The sequence below is a fragment of the Mixophyes fleayi genome, chromosome 2 (genome assembly GCF_038048845.1).
Source record: "Mixophyes fleayi isolate aMixFle1 chromosome 2, aMixFle1.hap1, whole genome shotgun sequence".
In the NCBI taxonomy this organism is placed as follows: Eukaryota; Metazoa; Chordata; class Amphibia; order Anura; family Limnodynastidae; genus Mixophyes; species Mixophyes fleayi.
Window position 1 is genome coordinate 229,387,879 of NC_134403.1, and position 22,910 is coordinate 229,410,788.

Below are 22,910 nucleotides of genomic sequence, written 5' to 3' on the forward strand. Positions count from 1 at the left end.
GAGTCGAGATTAGTTGGCCTTCCACAGTGGCTCCTCTGCTGTTTCTCTGCCTCAATGTCTGGGCCAGTCCTGTGTAAAACAGTGGGTAATACTTATCTTTCCCTACCTCCATATCTTGGATAAACCACAGTTCCTCCTGATATTAACCTCTTCCAAGCTTTTGTTACGTGTCAAGGCTTCCAGCTGTCCCTTCTTCTTAATCCCCATGTGTCCACAATACATTCTCCCTCTGTCCGCCGGACACAATTTAAGAACTGGTCCTGGGGAGACAGTCCATGTAATCCCTGTGGATTTGATGTAACTTGGCAGCATGGCTCAGTCCCATCAAAAGGAACATAGTAGAGGAGGAGCTATCCATTAAAAATGTTTGAATGTTAAAGTACTGTTACTCCAGATCGGTCTACTATAACCAAAGGTATCGCAGTGTCCCCCAATGGAATCAGAGAAACAGTTTTTATGGTGAGTAAAAAATCCTCTTTTCTCTCATTTACAGACAAATTATCAGATAACTCATAATTAAATAGAAGAGTGCTAAACAGTCATAATAAAATTGTAATGTAAAAAATATTAGAATGTTTGTTTTCTTTCCCTAAAACTATGAATCGTGAAGTATGAAATATTACATCCTTACTGTGAAATTAGCATATTAGAATCTTTCTCTGAATTCCTTACCTTATATAAAAACCTATAGCCTATTGGTAATGAGATCCGCAGTGATTTTTACATTTTACCGTAGAACAAATATTTATATATATTTGTTTTCCCCTGGAAGTAAAATCAGTAAAATCAGTAACTTCAGATACAGATTAGGAGATAATCAATGTTTAAGTGGCATTCAGTAGAAGTAGCTGATGTTTGATTAGGAGAGAGGAGACCACTCTTTTCTCTTTAATGTGAAACGACCTACCATTCTTTCTGGACAAAGAACAGAAAAATTGTTTAAATATGTGCAAAAATTAATGACTTAAATTTATTTCTGAAGAATAAAAATATATGCTTAAACTTTTTTTTGATGGAAAGGTCTTTTCAGTGACTAGTAAACATTTTAAAGTCCAACATTTTTCTTGTGATATAGGCGGCATCATTTTGGAACATGATCCTCAGTGGTCCTTTGCCTGGAGCTCTACAAAATGAGCAGCATCCTACTCTGCAAACAAGTGCTTGTGATGCTTTGTCATCTGTCTTGCCAGAGGCTTTCACCAAATTACCAGTAAGCAAATGTCCATCTATATATATATATATATATCTATCTGTAGCACACCAGTTTAGTAGAGTCCATTAATCCTTGGTCTGTCCACTCTTCAAAAGAATCGACACTGGGTATTTCTCCATCCACTCTGGGTGACACTGCTACCATGGGGTTGTCTGAGGGTGCTTGGAGTTGGCATTTAAATAGTTAATAACTAAACTTGCTGCTGACTAGTCCCCTCTGCTACCCCGTAGACCTTGGTTATGTTTAAGTGCCCAAGGAGTTGGGCTGTGTTTAGTACTGCTTGGCAGTACTAAACACAGTTTAATTTTTTATTATTTTTTAGTTTTATTTTGTTGTGAGTGTAGGTGGGGATAAATGTTTTACATTTTTCCTCATAGGTCATCGATGGAGCAATGTTCCGTTTTTTTCTTTATAAAAAAAAAAAGGAAAAGAAGTTAAAGAATCTACAAGGATCGCGGGCAGTGACTGCACTGTTCCGATGGGTCCGGCGCTGCCACAGGCAGAGAGTGCCGCACTCCTTACGAGGACCCGACATGTTAGGAGATACCAAGTTCCCCGCTGAGGTGGAGGGGGGGGCTTGGATCTCACAGAGCCAGAGAAGAAGCGGTAGGAGCGGGACATATTCCCTAGTGGGCAGCGATGCTGAGTTCTACATAGTGTGGCAGCATGTGCTCGCGAAGACTCTTCCTGTGTGTGTGTGTGTGTGTGTGTGTGTGTGAGCCATAGGACAGCGGGGAGTGAAGTGAGACTCTCCGGCTGTCAGTGGTATGCTCCAAAGCGGAAGTTGTGCGAGCCTTTTTCTCTTATCACAGATCGGACTTCAGGGGCACCTCAGAGATTTCTGCTGCTGCTGGCTTCTCCTCTCAAATTCCTTCAAGTGTCAGCTAAATTCCCCATAGGGGATATATATTGGCATTATTTTATCTGTTTCAAGAGCTTTTATTCTGTCCTCTGTTTTTGAGGGTATTTATACCAGACTCTGTAGTTAGGACTGGTATTACAGTGTTATCCCCCTTTTTAATGTTTTGGGGATGGGTAAACTTGTAATTGAGACTATTTTTGTGAGTGTCATTATTTTTGTGAGTGTCACTAACAGAGTTTATTTCATTATACTATATTTCTTTTGTGTTTTTTTTGTTGTTTTTTTTTAAATAGAGTGAATAGGAGGTATTTGAGAAATTCATATTGATAAATTTGTATTTACAATGTCCGATAAGGGGAAGGGTGTCTGTGTTAAGTTTTATTCCTGCTCTAAATGTTCCGCGAAGCTGCCGGTGGGACAGTTGGACCAGGGGGTGTTTGTGCACCTTGTGAAGCAGGAGACCAGGTTGTGCAGACCCAGGGTTGGTCCTTCCGCTAACGTGGAGGTACCGGTGTGGGTTTCCTCTTTGGCGCAGTCTGTTTCTATGCTCACCCAACTTATCAATAGACAGGCAGAAGCTAATTCCACTTTGATTAGTGTAAATGCTGGCTCTGCTTCGGCTGCTTCTGTGGAGGTGGTTAATTCCGGGACTTCAGATGGTTCGGGGGGCAACTTAACATAGGCCCAGCCTTCTCCATCTCAAGTCTCAGCCTGAACCTGCGTGGTCATCCACTTTGCTAAAGCATTTGAACAGTTTCTTAGACTCCTCGGCACGTTTGGCACCTAGGACCAAATGTTCCCGCTTTTCTCATCCTTTGTTACTTTCTGACTCATCTGGAGAGGAAAGTGAATTACGGGAGGATTCAGATTCTGTACATTTAGGTGACAGGAATGACAATTCCAGGAACCAGGGAATTCAGGATTTGGTGTTGGTGGTGCATCAAACTATTTACCGGGGGGGCGTGGCCTGGTAGCCATATTAGCCAGACGTGCTTCGTTACAGGTCCGGGACTTTGGGGGACTATTCTGCAAATATTCGGGCTCTCCCCGCTAGTAAAAGAGCCAGCCCCGTGTCTACCCGACTTGTCAACATTGGAGGCACCTGCTGATCCCATTTGGGCCGTGCAAACATCATCCGGACCCTCTAGGAGCCCTGAGGCCTACCCGGTACTGCAGGCTGTGTGCCTGACTGGCGTGTGCCCATTACTTGTCCCGGCTCAACCACTCGTGGGGACGGTGCACAGAGTGAGATCTCCAGGCCGGCAACCTCTCCATCTGAGTCCCGACCTGTGTACTGCATCTCCGGTTTTGTCGGCGGCTGTGTCCCACAGCTGAACCTGCCCCTGCGCCCATCCGAGATTTGACCCGTCGGCTCCCCCCCCCCCCTCCCCTCTCTTACGCCCTCCAGCAGAGAGTCCCGCCATGGCGAGACTCCTGCAGTTCTAGCCTAAAGGTACCCACAGTGTAACTCACCTGGCAGGTTCCCGTCGGGTCACTCCTGGTTTGTATGGCCATCTTCTTTGGTCTGCTGCGCCTGGAGCTCCGGTGTGAAGTTGTACCCTTTCTTTTGTTTGATATCTATCATATTTGGCAGCTGCCTAAAACACTGCACGGCCTTCAGTTCCAGTATAGTGAAGAATCTGTGTGCTAAATCGCCTGCATCCCCATACAAATAATAACCGTGCCCTCCTGTGTCCGATCTTAGGTATTTGCGTCTTCATCAACATAGTCCTTGTGTAAAACTCTGTTCCCCTTTAGTGATAACTTCACTTTCACTATATTACTTCATCAATTTCACTGGTAAAAGACATTCCCACAGGCTTTAAATGATCTAACCACCCACCACATGCTGACAAGGGGAGGAGCCTCTTCTGTGCTGATGTACTGATAATATCCCTGTAAGTCTTCTCATCTACGTGGGCTTGTTTATTGCATTTTACTCACGCACTCTAACCCAGGTCTGTTGTCCAACAAACTTTTACCTCCCCTACTCATCTCTTCCTTCACCATGCCTAAGGGTAAAAAGATCCACTCCAAAGGCCATCCTCAGTATTTTGCAAATTAGAAGACTCCTACCTCCCGGTCTGTGAGAACGGACTCTCCACATGTCTCTGCTGATTCGGTCTGTGAAGAAGATGACACTGCTCCTATCACTAGATGGGACTTCATGACCCTAATTAAAGAAATGAAGGAGCTCAAGTCTTCTGTCCACTCTGAAGTACAAAATGCTCTTCATTCACTGCGAGCAGAAGTGACCTCTTTCAGGGATCGTACTGATGAGGTGGAAAAGAGACTAGAGACGTTTGTGACCGGAATAGAGGAACACATTCGGCGTATCCGCAACTAACTGGTCTCGATTCAGGAGCAACAGTAGGACATGGACAATCAAACCAGACGGAACAATCTAGGTATCAAGGGCATACCTGAATCAGTTGAGCCTTCGCAGCTTGACCAATACCTTAAGAAGCTTTTCTCTCAGCTTGTCCCTGAGGTCTTGGAGGAGCACTTTCTTTTTTACAGAGCTCATAAGGCACTAAAACCCAGAACACCCGTCCAAAACAAACCCAGGGATGTTATTCTGCGCCTCCATTTCTTCACAGCTAAGGAGATGATCCTACGAGGTGCCAGAAAGCTGTCCATACCCTGCAGATTTTCCAGAACCTCTCACCGATTTCTCTAGCCAGGCGCCGGGAGTTGGCCCCTGTGACGCAGATTCTAAGAGCCCGCAATATACAGTACAGATGGGGCTTTCCCTTTCGCCTCTTTCTCTGGCATAAAGATCGTCTGGTCCCTGCAGGATCTCTGCCCGAAGCTCAGGCCCTTCTGCAGCGCCTGGGCATTGCCCCAGGGTCCACCCCTGGTGCCTCACAATGATTTTTCGCAAAAACTTCTTCCGCTACCATTCGACCTCAAAGAGCGCCTAGAAGTGAATGGTTCACAACTGCGAGACCTTCCACCTCCCACAGGCCTTCCTCTTAAAGCCGTAACTTTCAGTCTCCTTACCAGTGAAGGCAAAACTGCGTAAGAGCAGGTCCCCGCAGACTACTGCAGACCACCGGATACCCCCACAGGCAGGCATAGGGGACATGCAACAAGCCTGCTCTGTCCTGTTCTTTTGACTTGCCAACAATATGTTTTCCTTTTGCATTGTTTAGATGTTATGGTTTGGTTGTTTATCTTTTCTTCCTTATTACAGGTTGTTCATCGATACTGATGCCCTCCAAGTATGCCGCCTGCACTGGCCTCCCTGTTCTCCCTCATTTACCCACATGCAGACCTGTTTTTGTCTATATTTTTATTTTTGTTCTTTTTTTTTTTTTATGTTTATTTTTTATTTTACTTTTTGCCATGGTTTTCTCTTTATTTGAGGTTACGTTTTATTCTGTTTTTATACATGATAATTGGCACCCCGACAGTATGTCCACTAAATGCATCACTGTGCCTGTTTGTTGTTTTTATGTATTTATTTTTTTCTGAATTGTTCCTGCCTTGTTGTCACCCCCCCGAGCCCTCTAGAGACATGTCACGTCTCCTCGCCCCCCTGTCAGCATCCCTTCCCACGTCATCTGGTTTATGTCTGCCAGTCAAGCCCCTATAGAGCTTTCTGCTCTCAGCTGGTTCGCAGATACCTGGAGTATCGCTCCTCTCTCCCTACCAGCTTCGTAGGTGGGTGTTTTGCACCACACCTGACCTTTCCTCTTCTGCCCTTCACCACCACCTCCATTCCTGCCATACCTATTCCCCGCCGGTCGTCACGTTTCCCTATCTCCTCAGAATGTAAGCTTCATGCCATCCTGTCTCTCTCACTTAACCCACCACCCCTAACTTTCTCATGACTCTCCGCCCTATATCCTTCAATGTAAAGGGACTTAACTCCCCCCAAAAACGAGGCAAATTCTATACATCCCTGCAGGCTCTCAAAGGGGATCTACTATTCCTTTAGGAAACCCACTTTGTTAAACATCTGCACCCAGAAATCCGGTCCAAACGATTCCCTCTCGCCTTCCATTCATGCGTCTATACTCAGAAGAGACGCGGGTTGGCTATCCTCTTTTCACATCACCTCATTTTTGAATTACAGGATACACATAGCAAAAAGGAGGGCAGATTCCTCATCCTAGTGGGCAATTTGAACAACTACCCTGCACCTTGGTCAATATTTATGCCCCTAATCAAGACCAGCATAAATTCTTGAAGTGCCTTTTGTTATCATGGGTCTGTAGGGTGGAACTGATAGTCGCAGGGGACTTTAATGCGGTCCTCACTCCTTCCTTTGATAGATCCACTTCCCCGACCGGAGAGATGGGATTAACTCTGCCTTACATAATTTTTTAAAACTTCATAACCTGTACGACTCGTGGGGTATTTCTGACCCCCTTGCCCGAGACTATTCTTTCTACTCCCCTGTACACAATGCATACTCCAGAATTGACATGATTTTGCTCAGCCATGATCTCGCCCTTAAACTTATTAATTCTCACATTCACCCAATCACATGGACGGATCATGCCCCGTTTTCCTCCAAACTTTTTTCATGCCCCCCTCCTCCTTTACATGGAGGATCAACAAATCCCTGCTTCATGATAGTAACATGGTGACCCATCTCAACTCCCTCTTATCTGAATATTTTGAAGCTAACGACTCCCCAAACATCTCACCCACGACCCTATGGAATATCCATAAGGCTGTCATTAGAGGACATCTTCTGGCCCTGGCTTCCAGTGCCAGGAAAGAGACTCGCTAAAACGACTCACCTCACTGCCTCCCTACAAGCGTTAGAAGTGCAGCATAAGGCCAACCCAGACCCTATCATCCTTCAACAGATTATTAAAGTACGGGGCGAGCTTTACCTCCTACTTTCACACAAAGTGGCCAATAAGCTAAGATGGTTTCATAAGAACGTTGATTCAAAGGAACACAAGGCCGACAAACTTTTGGCCACCCGACTCCGTACCAAAATCTCAGCTCGTAACCTCCTGGCTATTAGAGACTCCTCCGGGGTGCTGGTGTATGACCCAAAAATGATTTGATACGTTTTCCAAAAGTACTACCTAAAACTATACAACTTTCTAACGCCGCTGCCTATAGGAGTTGCATTCTAACGTTCATCTCCCTAAATTGTCCCATCAGGCGGCTACTCGTCTTAGTGAATGCATTACCTTAGACGAGGTTGAACAGGTTGTAAAGGCGCAGAAAGCCGGCAAGGCACCTGTGCCTGATGGGTTCTCGGCGGCTTACTATATGAGGTTTGCGGTACAGTTGGTCCCCCGTCTGTTCACCCTTTTTAATTCCATTCTTAAAGGAGCCCCTTGGCCCCGGGAGTCCCTGGAAGCTAGGTTTACCCTGATTTATATGGAAGGAAAAGATGCTCATTATTGTGTTGGCTATCGCCCGATATCTCTTCTCAATAGCGATGTTAAGCTGTACGCCAAGATTCTCGCCAACCGACTTAACTCTCTACACCCCTCCCTAATTCACTACAATCAGGTGGGTTTTATCCCCGGTAGACAAGCCAGGGACAATACAAGGAGAGCCGTTGACCTTATCCATATACTCAATACTAGGAAAACACCCTCGATTATCTTGGCGCTGGATGCCGAAAAGGCCTTCGACAGGATCTCCTGGCAGTTCATGATCCATACATTTAAGCGTTTTGGCCTGACTGGAGACTTCCTGGCTGGAGTCCAGGCCTTATATTCCTGTCCTTCTGCAATAGTTATTGTCAGTGGCTCTCCTTCTGATCATAGTGCTCTGCAATGGCACATGTCAGGGATGCCCCCTTTCCCCTCTTATTTTTTCCTTTGTTGTTGAACCCTTGGCTACTATTCGAGCATCCCCGGATGTAAGGGGTGTACACACGGGGGACCTGGAGAGCAAGATTTCTCTTTTTGCCGACGACATGCTTTTGAGACTTCAGCAGCCGAGGACCTCTCTGCCCAACTTATTCACCATCATGACTCATTACGGAAATCTCTCCGGTTATATAATTAACATAACTAAATCTGAGGCACTGTTCCTTAACCTCCCTCCCCACGATTGCCTCGATATCACCTCCCAATTCCACTTTCGGTGGCAAAAGGAAAAGTTAAAGTATCTGGGAATCTACATTACCACCACCTACAAGTCCCTCTACCAGGAGAACTTTACAGCTCTCTGTCTCAAACTTAAATCTAATATCTTCTCTTGGAGGCCCCTAATTATCTCATGGCTGGGCAGGATCATTGCCATTAAAATGTCTGTTCTCCCTCCGCTCCTTTACCTATTCCAGACACTCCCCGTCAGGGTCCCTATCTCTGAATTGAATACTATGCAGCGACACTTAGCTAAATTTGTCTGGCTGGGCGGGTCTCCCAGGGTCCGACTAGCACAGCTTCAGAAACCCACAAATTGTGGAGTTAGGGGATTTTCTAATCTGAAGGCCTATTACTGGGCGGCCCATCTCAGTTCTGTTGTCACCTCCTTTGCTCCTCCGGCCTCCCACGCCTGGGCTGATATAGAAGCTGCCTACCTCTCTCTAACGGACCTCTCTAGTATTTTGGGCCTACCTAAACAATCTAAGCTTGCACTGATCAAGCAATTCACTATCTTACTATTTGCGGCTCGGAACTGGGAGACCTGCAAAAGCCATCTCTCCTTCCCCCCCAAGTTCTCTGAATATCATGACCTGATGGTACAACCCTGCCTTCCCACCTGGTGGGCTCCAGTCTTTTTCTCGAACATGGACGGCCTCTGGTATCCGATTTGCTGGCGACCTTTTGGACTGAAGAGGACCTATGACTTATGACGCTTTCCACTCCAAATACCCCGAACTAAACCCGCTATTCTATCAATACCTACAAATCAGGCATTTTCTCCTCTCTTCTGTCGGCCGATTCACCTCCACTGATCTCCCCCTTTAGACCCTCTGTTTCTCCTCACCGCTTCGGAGAGGCATGATTTCTTCAATTTATAACTTACTTCTAGACAAGATGTTGGTCTCTGGGAGTGGCCACGAGAGAGTGGGAGAGAGACTTGGGCACCCCCCTGGAGAAGGACTGTTGGGAGACCATCAGATCGAAGGTAGCCTTTAGTTCCATCTCCACATTAATTACGGAAAATGCATACAAGATTTTTTACAGATGGTGTTTTACGCCTGATGGACTAGCTAAATTGTATCCGACTGCCTTCCCTGCCTGTTGGCAGGAATGCGGTCATAGAGGTGCCCTAATTCATATCTGGTGGTCTTGCCCTGTTGTCTCCTCCTTCTGGGATAAAGTAACAACACTCCTTTATATTCGAGGCTTTATCCTCTTGCAGGAACAGCATGTAGCTCATTGGGATCAGTAACCCAGAGTGGATACTCCGGTGGCTAGGTTAGCCCGACATACTACTCTGCAGGTTTCTGACGCAGCGGCTCTTCAGGATCCTACGGATCACAGGTTAGAAGGGTTTCTAAGGAACATTTTCCTTGCGGCTGGCACAGCCTTTAGACCCTTGTTTGTATCTGCGTGGGTGGCAAGAACTATGGAGTCTTGGACTGACCAATTAGCTACAGGTCTGCAGGAATCGGAATTGCTTCCCTTGACTCATCACCTAAGATGTTTTTAGCTATCTCTCTGAGGCGGCCCAGAATGCGGCTTCCATTTTTTTTTCGGTGTCTGCTTCTGCAGTGGCAGCTAGGAGAACGCTTTGGCTTCATTCATGGTCATTAAGAGGTTCTTAGAGGCTTTACCTTTTTTTATGGTCGGTCCTCTTCGGTCCTGAATTAGGTAACTTGATCAGTCAGACTACCAGAGGTAAGAGCTTTTTTCTACCTGTGAACTCTTCTAAACCCAGGATTCCTCGTTTTTGTTCTTTTCGGCATTCCTTTTGTGGTAACTCGGCCTCAATGAGGCAGTCTTCAATTAGAGGCAGACTGCTTGCTCTCAGGGGACAATCTTAGAAGGGAAGAGGTTCCTATTCTAAGAGGTGTCCATCTTCCAAGATTTCAGACAAGACTCCCACATGAAGGGATTCCCCCTCTCCTCACGGCTGCGGTGGTGGGGAAGGGGGGGGGGTCACCTTTTAGTTTTTCAGGGATTAGTGGGCGATGCCCACCAAGGATGTTTGCATCTTGGGAATAATATCCAGAGGTTATTTCATAGAAATTATGGGTCCTACTCCTCAACATTTCCTTCAAGCTCCGTTGCCTTGCGATTTGATGAAGAGAAGGGCGATGCTCCAGTCGTTCGCTTCCCTTCTTTCCGCTGGTGTCATTTGCAGAGTTACGGAAGATCAGAAGGGCATGGGTTCTTACTCAAACCTGTTTTTCGTACCCAAGCAGGATAGTTCGTTTCGCCGGATACTGAACCTCAAGTGTCTCAATCTTTACCTTCGGGTAACCAAATCTCGTATGGAGTCGGTACGCTCAGTCATCAACAGGTTGAAACCCCTGGAGTTTATAGCGCCTATAGATATTGGCTACGTGTACCTGCATGTTCCTATTTGGGAAGGACATAAGTCTGCTTCGTTTCACCATAGGGAGTTCTCATTTTCAATTTCGGGTTTTTCCCTTCAGCCTTTCCACTGCTCCCAGGGTATTTGCGAAAATTATGGCAGTTATGGCTGCCGGTTTAGGTGCCCAGGGAGTAAATGTAGTTCCATGCCTGGACAATTTACTCATTAAAGCTTCCTCGTGTTTGCTCCTGTCTCAACATCTTGCTCTGTCTCTGAGTTTTCTGGAACGGCACGGGTGCATAATCAGTTATCCGAAATCTCATCTGGAACCCTCACAAAGGATGGTGTTCTTGGGACTTTTGATGGACACGGCCCTTCAGAGAGTCTTCCTTCTGGAGCAAAAAGTTTGCTCAGTTCAGAACTCTGTTCAGCTGCTGCCGCGTCCTTCCATAAAGTTGGGAATGCAGGTTCTGGGATTGATGGTGTCAGCATTCAAAAGTCTTCCCTATGGACGATTCCACTCACATGCCTTCCAGTGGAATCTCTTGAGTCAGTGGTCGGGATCACCTCTGCATCTGGAGTCTCAAGGAATCCACCTTTCCAGAAGGACTCGCAATTCCCTGGGTTGGTGGCTCATTCGGGATCATCTAAAGGTAGGCAAATTCTTTGCTCCGTTGGAATGGGTTCTAGTGACTATACGGATGCCAGTCTGCGAGGCTGGGGAGCGGTGGTTCTCCATCTCCGGCTGCAGGGCCTCTGGTCCAACATGGAGGCTCTCCTGACGATCAACATTCTCAAATTACGAGCCATGTTGCTAGGCATTCAGGAAGGGCAATCCTTCCTTCAAGGAAAGCCGGTTTGTCTGCAGTCAGACAACGCCACAGCGGTAGCATATGTAAATTGTCATGGAGGAACAAAAAGTGCGGGAGGGATGCAGGTGGCGGAACAGATCCTGTCTTGGGAAGAAACCTGGGTCCTCGCGATATCCGCAGTTTTCATTCCAGGAGTAAACAACTGGGAAGTGGTTTTTCTAAGCAGACTTGCAATCCTCCCGGGAGAATGGTGTCTATAACCGCAGGTTTTTCAGCAGCTGGTCCAGAGATGGGGTCTTCCAGATCTGGATTTGATGGCATCCGGGTACAACCAAGTTTTGCGCACGGACCACAGATCCTCTGGCGGCGGTGGATGTGATGTCAATGGAGTGGGATTTCCAGCTAGAACATCTTTTTCCTCCAATCCCGATGATTCCTCTGGTGCTACGGCAAGTAAGGATGGGGGTGTCATCCAGTGATTCTAGTGGCTCCAAATTGGCCAAGACGAGTTTGGTTCGTAAACATGTTGCTTATGGCAGAAGGACGAGGTTGTGCTCAGACCCGATCTGCTCAATCAAGGACCTTTTCATCGTCCGGACTTAACTCGGTTGGCTATAATGGCGTGGCTGTTGAGGCTAGCCTCTGGAGATCCAGAGGTTTCTTCCCTAGGGTAGTGGATACCCTGATGAGGGCTTGAAAACCGATGTCGGCTAGGATCTGCCACAGGGTGTGGAAGATTTATGTACAATGGTGTGAGAGGAGGTGTCGTGATTCTGCAATTTTCAGCTTGGCTCGTTTTCTAGATTTTCTACTAGATGGGTTAGAGACAGGTCTTAGGTTAAGTTCCCTGAAAGTTCAGGTCTCAGCACTTTCTATTTTCTTTCAACGCCGCTTGGCTTCCCTACCTGATGTTCGTACTTTTTTCTTCAGGGAGTGCTGCATGTTCAGTCTCCCCATGTTCCTCCGTGGCATTTCAACCTGGTTCTTGATGTCCTCCAGCGGCCTACGTTCAAACCTCTGGAGTTGGCTGACCTCAGATTTTTGACGTGGAAGGTGGTTTTTCTGTTGCCCATATCTTCTGCAAGAAGAGTATCAGAACTAGAGGCCTTGTCCTGTAGAGTTCTTTACTTAGTATTTCATGAGGTTAGAGCGGTTTTCAGGACCATACCTTCTTTTTTTGCCAAAGGTGGTTTCAGGTTTCCATATAAACCAGGAGATAGGGATTCCAGTCTTTCGGGAAGGAGTGTCCTCTTCTGGGTCGCCTTCTTCAGTTGGTCTGGACGTAGTTAGAGCTTTGAAGGTCTATGTAGAAAGGACTTCTGCTTATCGAAAAACTGATTCTCTTTTTGTGCTTTACGATTCCTCTAAGAGACTATGGCCAGCCACCAAGCAAACTATTGCTCGTTGAATTAAGTCTTTGATTAGGCATGCCTATATGAGTATCAATCGGCCTGTGCCTCCGGTTCTCACAGCGCACTCTACCCGTGCAGTGGGGGCATCCTGGGCTGCTCATCATGGGGCTTCTACGGATCAGCTGTGTAGGGCGACTACCTGGTCCTCTGTCCATACCTTTAAACATTTTTACCAGTTCAATATTTTTGCGTCTTCCGACGACAATTGGCCGAAATGTTTTACGGGCTGGTAGACCAGATCATTCCCACCGGTGGCTTAGGGGGCTACTTTAGAATGTCCCCATGGTAGCAGTGTCCCCCAGAGTGGATGATGGAGAAAAGAGGATTTTTGTACTTGCGTTAAATCTTTCTCCGAGTCCATCTGGGAGACACTGCTTTCCCTTCCTTTTGCTGTTCTACTGTTTTGATTAGATTTGTGCCCTTTTTTTCTTGAGACTTTAGTATTACTGAGGTCTATGGGGTTGCAGAGGGGAGGAGTCAGCAGCAAGTTTAGTTAACTATTTAAGTGCCAACTCCAAGCGCCCTCAGACAACCCCATGGTAGCAGTGTCCCCCAGATGGACTCTGAGAAAGAGATTTCAAAAATCTTCTTTTCACAGAGGTATACCATAAAATATAGGGGATAGCGCCTTAATTGCGCAGGTTATTTTTGTATCCTGTTGCTAGATAGCCTCTGATAACTTCTTACTTACAACTTTATTGCTTAGTACAACTTTTAACTCGATTACAACTCATTGTCATTAAACACAGTGGAAACTTTCCAGTAAAACATCACTGCTTATGTTTAGTAAAACTTCTCAGAACACACAGCTTAGTACGTCTCTCTCAGACTCTAACTTGCCAGTTCAACGTCACTGCTTAGTAAAATTTCTCAGGCACAAATTTTCCAGTGCAATGTCAATGCTTACGTACAGTCAAACACCATTTATATCACAATCAATCCACCCACAATACCCACCCCTCAGTATTAATCACTCATTGCATTCTCACAGAGCATGCAGCCTTTTCATTGCATACTGCATTTCCACAGCATACTACATTGCCAGTAATCCATACATCACATCAAGCTCAATTTCTGCTCAATTATAACAGCCTATCATTATTACTCTGCTCCCATAACAATCACTGTTGAATCCTTATTATCTATCACATCTACCAATATCGTTCATCTTAATTTACTTCAATTCCATAATCCATTACAATGCTTTCCATATTCCCAAACATCTCTACATCAAGATCTACAGAATAAATTTATACTCCTTCGAATATCTCTGAACTGGATTCCATTACCCTTTATGTAAATCTGTGTGGTAGGATGGGGGAGGGTAGACGAGGAAATGTAAAGAAAAAGAGACCTGACTTGATTTGTGTCTGCACCTTTCTTTAGACGATTATGTGGACAGAGCCTAGTGCAGGAATTGGTGTATAAATTAAGGTGTATGTCTAAACAAAAGGCAGGTGTTTACAGGAAAATTAAGGATTTCTTCACATATATCAATCTTAATCTAAAACAGGTCCCCAATACCACAACTAGAAAAGATAGAATGCCGCAGGGGCCACTTATGTGTAGTAACGTCTTTATATAGTAAAGCAAGGGATTAAGAATTAGTCTAAAATGGAAATTCTTATCTGAAGGAATAATGTCCTTTAGGAGGAGAGTGTCCACCACCGGGTCTCGAACAGGAAGTGGTAATGTTGAATGTAAATGTCTCCTCAGGACTTCAAGCAGAACCTCAGAATATAGAGACAATGTGGTAGGACGACCTTTTGCGTTTCTTCTGCTGATTTCTTCAGAGGTTATGCTGGTTCCTTTGAAGATTATACCTGTATTTAGCACAAAAAGTCTTTTAGTATGAAATAAAGGGCTAAAAGTAGAGCTACCATATTTAATTATACACATCTTACTATTATTAAAGATTAACTGTATTGTTTTATTTATTATTAATTTTAAAATACTTAATTTCCATTATATTTTATTTATTGCACTGATGTTAATAATAGCAAAAATTAATGTACCGTATTTTTCGCTCCATAAGACACACTTTTCCCCCCCAAAAAAGTGGGGGAAAAAGTGTGTGCGTCTTATGGAGTGAATACTGCAAGCCAGCAAGAAAGGAGAGCGGGTAAACTTACAGGTCCAGCGGGCTGAAGAGAAAACGGTGGCAGCGTGGAGAAGCGGGTCCAGCGGGCTGAAGAGAAGACACCAGTGCCGGTGGACTGCGCGGTCCTGCGGATCCTCCTGAACTGTCGTCCCCCTCACCCCCCGCCTATCTGTGAGGACCTAGGTATCACATGGGACGGCACCAGTCATGTGGTGCACGTCCCATGTGATACCTAGGTCCTCACAGATAGGCGGAGAAGTACCGATCTTGCGCGGAGGGAGTAAGGTAAGTTATGGGAGGCTGGAGTCCTGGAAGCTATAGTGTATGTGTTTCCCGGTGGCTATAGTGTATGTGTTTCCCGGTGGCTATAGTGTATGTGTTTCCCGGTGGCTATAGTGTGTGTGATGGAGGCTGTAGTGTGTGTGATGGAGGCTGTAGTGTGTGTGATGGAGGCTGTAGTGTGTGTGATGTAGGCTATAGTGTGTGTGATGTAGGCTATAGTGTGTGTGTGCTGGAGGCTATAGTGTGTGTGTGTGTGCTGGAGGCTATAGTGTGTGTGTGTGTGCTGGAGGCTATAGTGTGTGTGTGTGTGCTGGAGGCTATAGTGTGTGTGTGTGTGTGTGCTGGAGGCTATAGTGTGTGTGTGTGTGCTGGAGGCTATAGTGTGTGTGTGTGTGTGCTGGAGGCTATAGTGTGTGTGTGTGCTGGAGGCTATAGTGTGTGTGTGTGTGTGCTGGAGGCTATAGTGTGTGTGTGTGTGTGTGTGTGCTGGAGGCTATAGTGTGTGTGTGTGTGTGCTGGAGGCTATAGTGTGTGTGTGTGTGTGTGTGCTGGAGGCTATAGTGTGTGTGTGTGTGTGCTGGAGGCTATAGTGTGCTGGAGGCTATAGTGTGTGTGTGTGTGCTGGAGGCTATAGTGTGTGTGTGTGTGCTGGAGGCTATAGTGTGTGTGTGTGTGTGCTGGAGGCTATAGTGTGTGTGTGTGTGTGTGCTGGAGGCTATAGTGTGTGTGTGTGTGTGTGTGCTGGAGGCTATAGTGTGTGTGTGTGTGTGCTGGAGGCTATAGTGTGTGTGTGTGTGCTGGAGGCTATAGTGTGTGTGCTGGAGGCTATAGTGTGTGTGTGTGTGTGTGCTGGAGGCTATAGTGTGTGTGTGTGTGTGTGTGCTGGAGGCTATAGTGTGTGTGTGTGTGCTGGAGGCTATTGTGTGCTGGAGGCTATAGTGTGTGTGTGTGCTGGAGGCTATAGTGTGTGTGTGTGTGCTGGAGGCTATAGTGTGTGTGTGTGTGCTGGAGGCTATAGTGTGTGTGTGTGTGCTGGAGGCTATAGTGTGTGTGTGTCCTGGAGGCTATAGTGTGTGTGTGTCCTGGAGGCTATAGTGTGTGTGTGTCCTGGAGGCTATAGTGTGTACTTTTTTTCCTGTTTTCCTCCTCTAAAAACTAGGTGCGTCTTATAGTCAAGTGCGTCTTATGGAGCGAAAAATACGGTAATCTTATTTCACTTTCATCCATGTGGGATAACACTCGAGGTTTAGAGGCTGCAGTGGAGCTTGGACCCTATTTTCTTTGGTTATCATTGACAGCCGGAAATTATAAATAGTTGTTTATTTTACCAACTTCTGAAGGCATCTCCACAGCCTCAGCAGCTGCTAGGTGCTTAAAGTGAGTCTCCTGCTGCCCACTTGTTTTCATGTACAGGGGGAAGACCCGGTCTCTGGTGTTGCAGGTAGAGAACTGTATCTGGCACAGGACCGCGCACCGGAGTCATGGTTTGAATGTAAGTGGCTCCCCTCTGTAAGGGGGGCAGTCAGCTAGTAATGTTTAGACCCCTTTGGGGCCTGCAAGGAAGGAGTGGGTAAAGAAAATGGAAGTTGCTCAAATCAATTTAAAGGCTATATCAGGTGCATGAAAGGGTGGGGTTATCCTAAATGGAACAAACACAGACAAATCCCCCCATCACACTGCTATAGCCAGCAAAAGATCTGCTATTTCTACTGTAGATAAAAATGCAAAAGTCTTAGTTGCACACATTTGCAAATGTATGTTGAAGCCACCCACCACTCCACCGTGCTTTTGCGAATAGGGTGGTCCTACTCTAAACAATGAGAGTCCCATATATTTGGGCCATACATATGTGTTTTTAAATTGAGAGCTAACTTGCCAAAGAGGTACCCCAGAAGCCTCCAAATAGCAATCCAATGTCAGTACTCCCCCGCAGCTACTGACATCAACATGCCTCTCAGACAAATAAAGAAAATGGAAGTTGCTCAAATCAATTTATAGGCTATATCAGGTGCATGAAAGGGTGGGGTTATCCTAAAAGGAACAAGGAAGGAGTGGGTGCAGGATCCTTTATGCGGGTGGGGTTTTTCTGTCATAGTAGCCCCGGTAGTTTTATCTCCACCTTGGGATTGTGCACTGTAGATATCCTATTCTCCCTTGCCTTTCTGTCTCCCTGGCGAGGATATGATGAAATGGGAGTTTCTGCCTTTAGGGTAAATGCTCCCATAGCACTCCTGTTTAAAACCACCACCATACGGATTCTGAACATTAAGGGACAGCACAAATATAAAGCCACAGTTAATTATGTTTACACATCATCGTCATCAACATCGACAGGTATCTCCCTAATTCTGGCTTTGCTGCAGCTTTGTTCAATATGGAATTGGAGAGGTGGTCTTAGCATGATTGAAATATGGTAGGCCCAGATAGAATTTACTAACTGGTGATGCATATCTGTGAAACCTCTGAATTTCCGGAGAACACCCCATTAATGCAAGATTTATTGTGGCCTGGGAGGCAGACACAGAGCATTTCTCTGGAGATGTCTTATTTGCATAATATTTTTTCCATGGCCACAAAGGGAAAGAGTTCCTTTCTACCTGTTAAGGGATGTAGGTCTTGCTCCTTTTGCACCTCCTACAGAGGGAGCCTCTCTGCTTCTCTTCTGGGGCAAATGGTTCCTCAGATGCCTGAGTACAAGCAATCGTTAGTCAGATATACATCATAGATCTCCAGAATTCCCTATCTCGATGGTGTTTCACCACATGCCTTCCTGGAGAGAAAACAAAGCATTTTGCTTTACGGGAAGTCATTCAGTCCTCCATATCCTCAGGGGTAGTTGTCCAGCCCTGGAAGAGCAGAATGAATTCGGTTTTTACTCATATCTTTTCCTGGTCCAGAAGCCAGGTGGATTTTTTTTAACACATATACTGAAACTGGAATCCCTAAACTTCCAGCTTTGGATGGACAGGTTCAAGATAAAGTACTTGCAGTCTGCTATCAACAGAAAGCAACAGGATGAGTTCATGGTTCTTTGATATAAAGAACATTAACTTATATGTTATAATCTGGGAGGGGCACCAGTACCTTCTTATGTTGGCCGTTCAGTCCCATCATTTTCAATTTCTATCTTTCAGCCTGGGCATAACATCAAGTGTGTTCACAAAATTTATGACGTTCTGAGATCCAGGGGCTGATTCTCATTCCCTACTTGGACCTTCTGCTGATTAAGGTGGGCTCCTGGCCATGCTGCAGACTCATGTTATGGAGACAGCTCAGACCTAAGAATCGCATAGTTGGATCATCAACTACAAGAAATGCAACCTAACCCTATCCCAGCAGATGGTTTTCTTGAGGCTGCTTTTTGACACCTGCAGCAGACGGTGTTCTTGTCAGAGGACAAGATCCTCTCTACTGGGTTTTGTAAAGTCTTTGTTAGCTCTCAGACTGGCATATGTTCAGTTTTGCATGAAAATCTTAGAAAAGATGTCTCGACTTTTGAGGCAGTGCAATTTTTCATGGTTCCATTCAAGAATTCCAGATCAAGCTAGTTTTGAAAGGGAACGAGTCTTACCAACATAGCAGGTCATCAAACTGTCTCCAAAAGTGCATCAGTCGTTCTCTGGTGGAGGGAAGATCACCTCAAAAGGAGGTTGGCCCTTCACCATTTGGGATACACTGGTGACAATGAATGCCACTCTTCATTGCTGCCTTGAGGGTCAGCAGACAGACCCTTCATCCTGGAGAATGGTCCCTTCACCTGAAAGTCAGCAGATTGTGGACAGTGAGGTCAGCTACACATGTCAACATGATGGCATCTCGTTTGAACCAGAAGGTGAATTGCTTGTACTACAGGACAAGGGATCCAAGGGCAATGTTGGTAGATGGCATGTCAGTTCCTTGGAACTTTCGCTTGATTCACCTGTACCCTCCAATAGTAATGCTTCTGTGGTTACTAAAGAAGGTAAAAAGATAGGGTGTTTAAGTGATTTTGTTGGCACCATACTAGCCGAGATGGTCGTGGTAAATGGACATTCTCATCATGGCAAAGTGCTCATCGTGGCGTCTTCCCCCAAGGCCACACCTGTTAAGTCATGGGCCTTTTAATTACCAAAGTTTAGCTCGACTAGCTTTAACTGCATATATCTTAGAACTAAGGTCTTCTCTGACTGTGTGTTTCAGATCATAGTAATAGCAATAGTAATAGCAATAGTGTACCCTAAACTAGTAAGTCAATTTTAGTCAGGAATTGTGACATGGTGTGGAAGGCTTACATATCCAGGTGTGAAAGGAAAGTGATTCTTACATGTTCTTTTTGTTTGTCTCATCTACTGCTGTTCTTGCAGGAGGGTCTAAATGGGGGGGTCTTGAGACTTGGCTCCTTGAAAGTTCAGGTTTCAGCCCTCTGTTTTCTTTCAAGTTTGCTGTATGTGCAGCCTTAAACAGGCTTACATCAACCTCTTTGAACCTTTTGATTTGTTATTCCTACCTTTCGGTAGATGTCTCCACAGCTAGGAGAGTTTCGGAGCTGGGGGCTCTGTCTTGTAGGTCTCCATATCTCATCTTTTATGAAGACAAGGCTGTTCAGACTAAACATTCCTTTCAGCCCAAAGGGAACTCCAAGTTCCACCTTAATCATGACATGAGTAAGGTTTTAGGCCATGGTAGGTCTTCAGAAGAATAGGGCTTTTTTCATTCTCTGGATGTTTTTAGGGCCTTAAGGACCTATGCAGGACCGGTGAATTGTGCAAGATGGATGAGCTTTTGCTCCTCTATTATGCCCACAAGAGGTTGGCTGGCGTCTAAGTAGACCATTCCTAGGTGGATTACTGCAGTTATTTGTCAGCTTACATTGGGGCAGGAAAGTATGTTCCAAGACTTTTCTGCTCCAATGTAAGCTGATGGGCACAGAGCCTCAGCTGAACAATATTAAAGTAATTTTATCGTTTTCAAATAAGCATTGCCCAAGCGATCGTATTGTGTTTCTAACGCACAGTGATTTATTTTAGCAGATGTAAATAGTCAACAATTCACAGATACATTGTCATAATATAAAGTACAGTACAGCCAATACCAAAAGATACATACCACACTCTTATTGCAGGCACTCGCTGCGCTAACCACGGGACCCAATGGACAGTATATCTGCTTAGAATACTGTGTCAGAGTTGACTTAGGGCCATGGGGGTGCTGCTATGATTATATACAGTACAGTGTTACACAGTGAACAATAGAGATGACGTAGATTGTTTCTATAGGTCCAGACAAAGGGTGGCTCCAGGGTAAACAGGTCATAGGCTGATTTAATCTAAGGAATCCAAAGGTGGGGGTCGTCTCTCCAGGGGGTCTGCTCCTTTCATAGCCAGCATCATACAAAGGTTTATTCCCTAATATCAATAACTAAAGTATGCAATGTGCGATCTCTTCGCCGACTGCACCGGACAGCTGCTGATGAATAGGGGATCAATATGATATCAGGCACGACACCTTTCCTATAACCTAAAGCTTTAATAACACTAAAATGTACATATAATCATATATAAACTAATAATAAACCAAATACTATCTGCTCATAAATTACAGTGTAACGAAACCAATATGAATATGAATTATATAGATAACTAAATGTTGTAATGCGAGTGTGTGCGTACGTATTTTACCGTGCGATCGCACCACGCGCTGTTAGGTGGCGTACGGACCTGTGTTACGTGGCGTATGCATCGCAATCGCACGGCAAAACAGTATTAACCATTATACTTTCGTTCATCCAATTATACGACTTCGACAACAACTATGTCAGACGACCATCTGGTCTTCGCTATACAAGTTGACAAAGTTTTACAGGGTCATTGTTTTTTTGTCCAGAGATGCCAGCTTTGGACTAAGGTGCTGTGTAAAATTGCTTAAAGAAACCACTAAAAAAGCAGGACCTGTTTGTGAGAGCTTACATACTAGAGCGGAGGGGTGGGCACAAAGAGGATGTTGCTGTGTGGGGGAGTAGAGTTGGGAGTAACAGAGGTGAAATAATTAGATGGAGACCTGGTTTCCTTAAATGAAGAAATTAGCTTATAGAGCACTGTTTGAAACCTGGGAGACTAGTGATTAGTCTAATTGAGTGTGGGAGAAGTCTTGAAGGTAGAACTGGGAAGAGGTAATCAGTGGGGGGTGGGAGTGTGTGTCTGTTAAAATGAGGTTGGAGATATAGGTGTGAAAAGAGTGGCTGAGGGCTTTGTAAGTGAGGGTGATTAGTTTGAACTGTATTCTTGAACAGGAAGCGAGTATAGTGACAGGCAGAGGGTGGCGATAGAGGAAAATTTGTTGGGTAGCAGCGTTGCAGAAGAATTGAAGAGGGGCGATATGTGTAAAAAAGAGGTCCGAGAGGTGAAGGTTATAGTGAGCATACCCTCCTATAGGGACAACTTTGGATAAAAGAGAAAGTTGGCTTTTTATACTTGCTTTAAATCCTTTTCTCCGAGTCCATTTGGGAATACTGGATGTCTACCCTATATGCTCTTATTCTTTGATCTTTCCAGTTCTCCTATTTTGCTTTTATTGTTGTTGAAGACCCTTGTTCTCTCCTCTCTCATTTAATTCCTCCTGGTTCTGTCCTTGGCCCTTTGTTTAAAAAAATGACAATGTCCTTCTGCAGACTGCAGGCATATAGAGGGGGAGGGACATGAACTTTTGTAGCCAAATTTAAAGTGCCTCTAGTTCTGCCTCTAAACCTCATTGTGTCCAGTATCCCCAATGGACTCAGAGAGTATGTATAAAAACCCTGGTTTTCTTGAATTATATAATTACCATTACTCTTGAGAATATATATATATATCTATATATATATCTATATCTATATCTATATCTATATCTCTATCTCAAGTGTAAAGGGAATCTCTCTATATTAGTCAGTGAATCTGTATTGCAGTTAATTAAAGCTAATGCTGTCAATTCTCTTTTGAATTCTCGGATTCTCTTTTTGAGAAACACAAGCAGAGAGGTTGTTTCTAGGTTAGTTTGCACTTTTTTTGCTTACTCATTTATGTATGAACAAACATTAATGTGTTGCAACACAGCTTTAGACTAATTAATTAAGGTACAAGTGCATCTTCACTGCTAAACTATTCAATGGCACGGCTTACACTCACATTCAAATGTCTGTGAATGCAGGAGACTGAACGGCTCTTAATGCGATTTGGATTGAGCTGTGAGTGAATCACCCAGAAATATTAAGCATCTTTGGTGGCCACCATATAATTAAGTAATTGCTGATATTTTTATTTTGGCTATCAACATAAACTAATCACAAAACACTTATTAAAGCGACAGATATGCCAACTGCAGAGAAGTCTTAAGATTGGTGGTGTTCCCTTTTAAGAAGTTAAATGGATATGACTCAATGATGTAATATTTGTAATCGATATGTATTTAGCAGTTAGATTTTATGTGGCATTTTTTTTCCAGGCATTTCATATAGGTGTGTGCTAAAACAATAACATACACATAATGTTTTTGCCAGAAAGTAGCTGCTATACACTCTAAAACATTTTTATATATACTTTTAATTGCAGAATGACCGTCAGATCCTTTGTATAACATTGCTGCTTGGTCTGAACCACAGTGAAAACCCATTGGTAAAGGCTGCAGCTGCACGAGCTCTTGGTGTATATATCCTTTTCCAATGTCTTCGTCAGGTTTGTGTTTCTATTTGAGTCATTTCATTTTTGCTGTCCCTAAGAAGCTGTTAGTGTAATGTAGTTTGGCCTATATATTAGCATAATACAGGGCGAAACATACAAACTCCACACAGAGCGCGCTGATT

General features: G+C 44.8%; 1 protein-coding gene across 1 annotated transcript in view; it reads left to right on the plus strand.

Annotated features, from left to right (window-relative positions):
- The window catches only part of HEATR6 (HEAT repeat containing 6), a 113,588-nt gene that overhangs the window by 88,011 nt on the left and 2,667 nt on the right, over positions 1 to 22,910 (plus strand). Inside the window, exons 15-16 of the mRNA XM_075195575.1 lie at positions 1,076 to 1,210; positions 22,660 to 22,782. Of these exons, the coding sequence (XP_075051676.1) occupies positions 1,076 to 1,210; positions 22,660 to 22,782 (258 nt within the window). The remainder of the gene's footprint in view (positions 1 to 1,075; positions 1,211 to 22,659; positions 22,783 to 22,910) is intronic.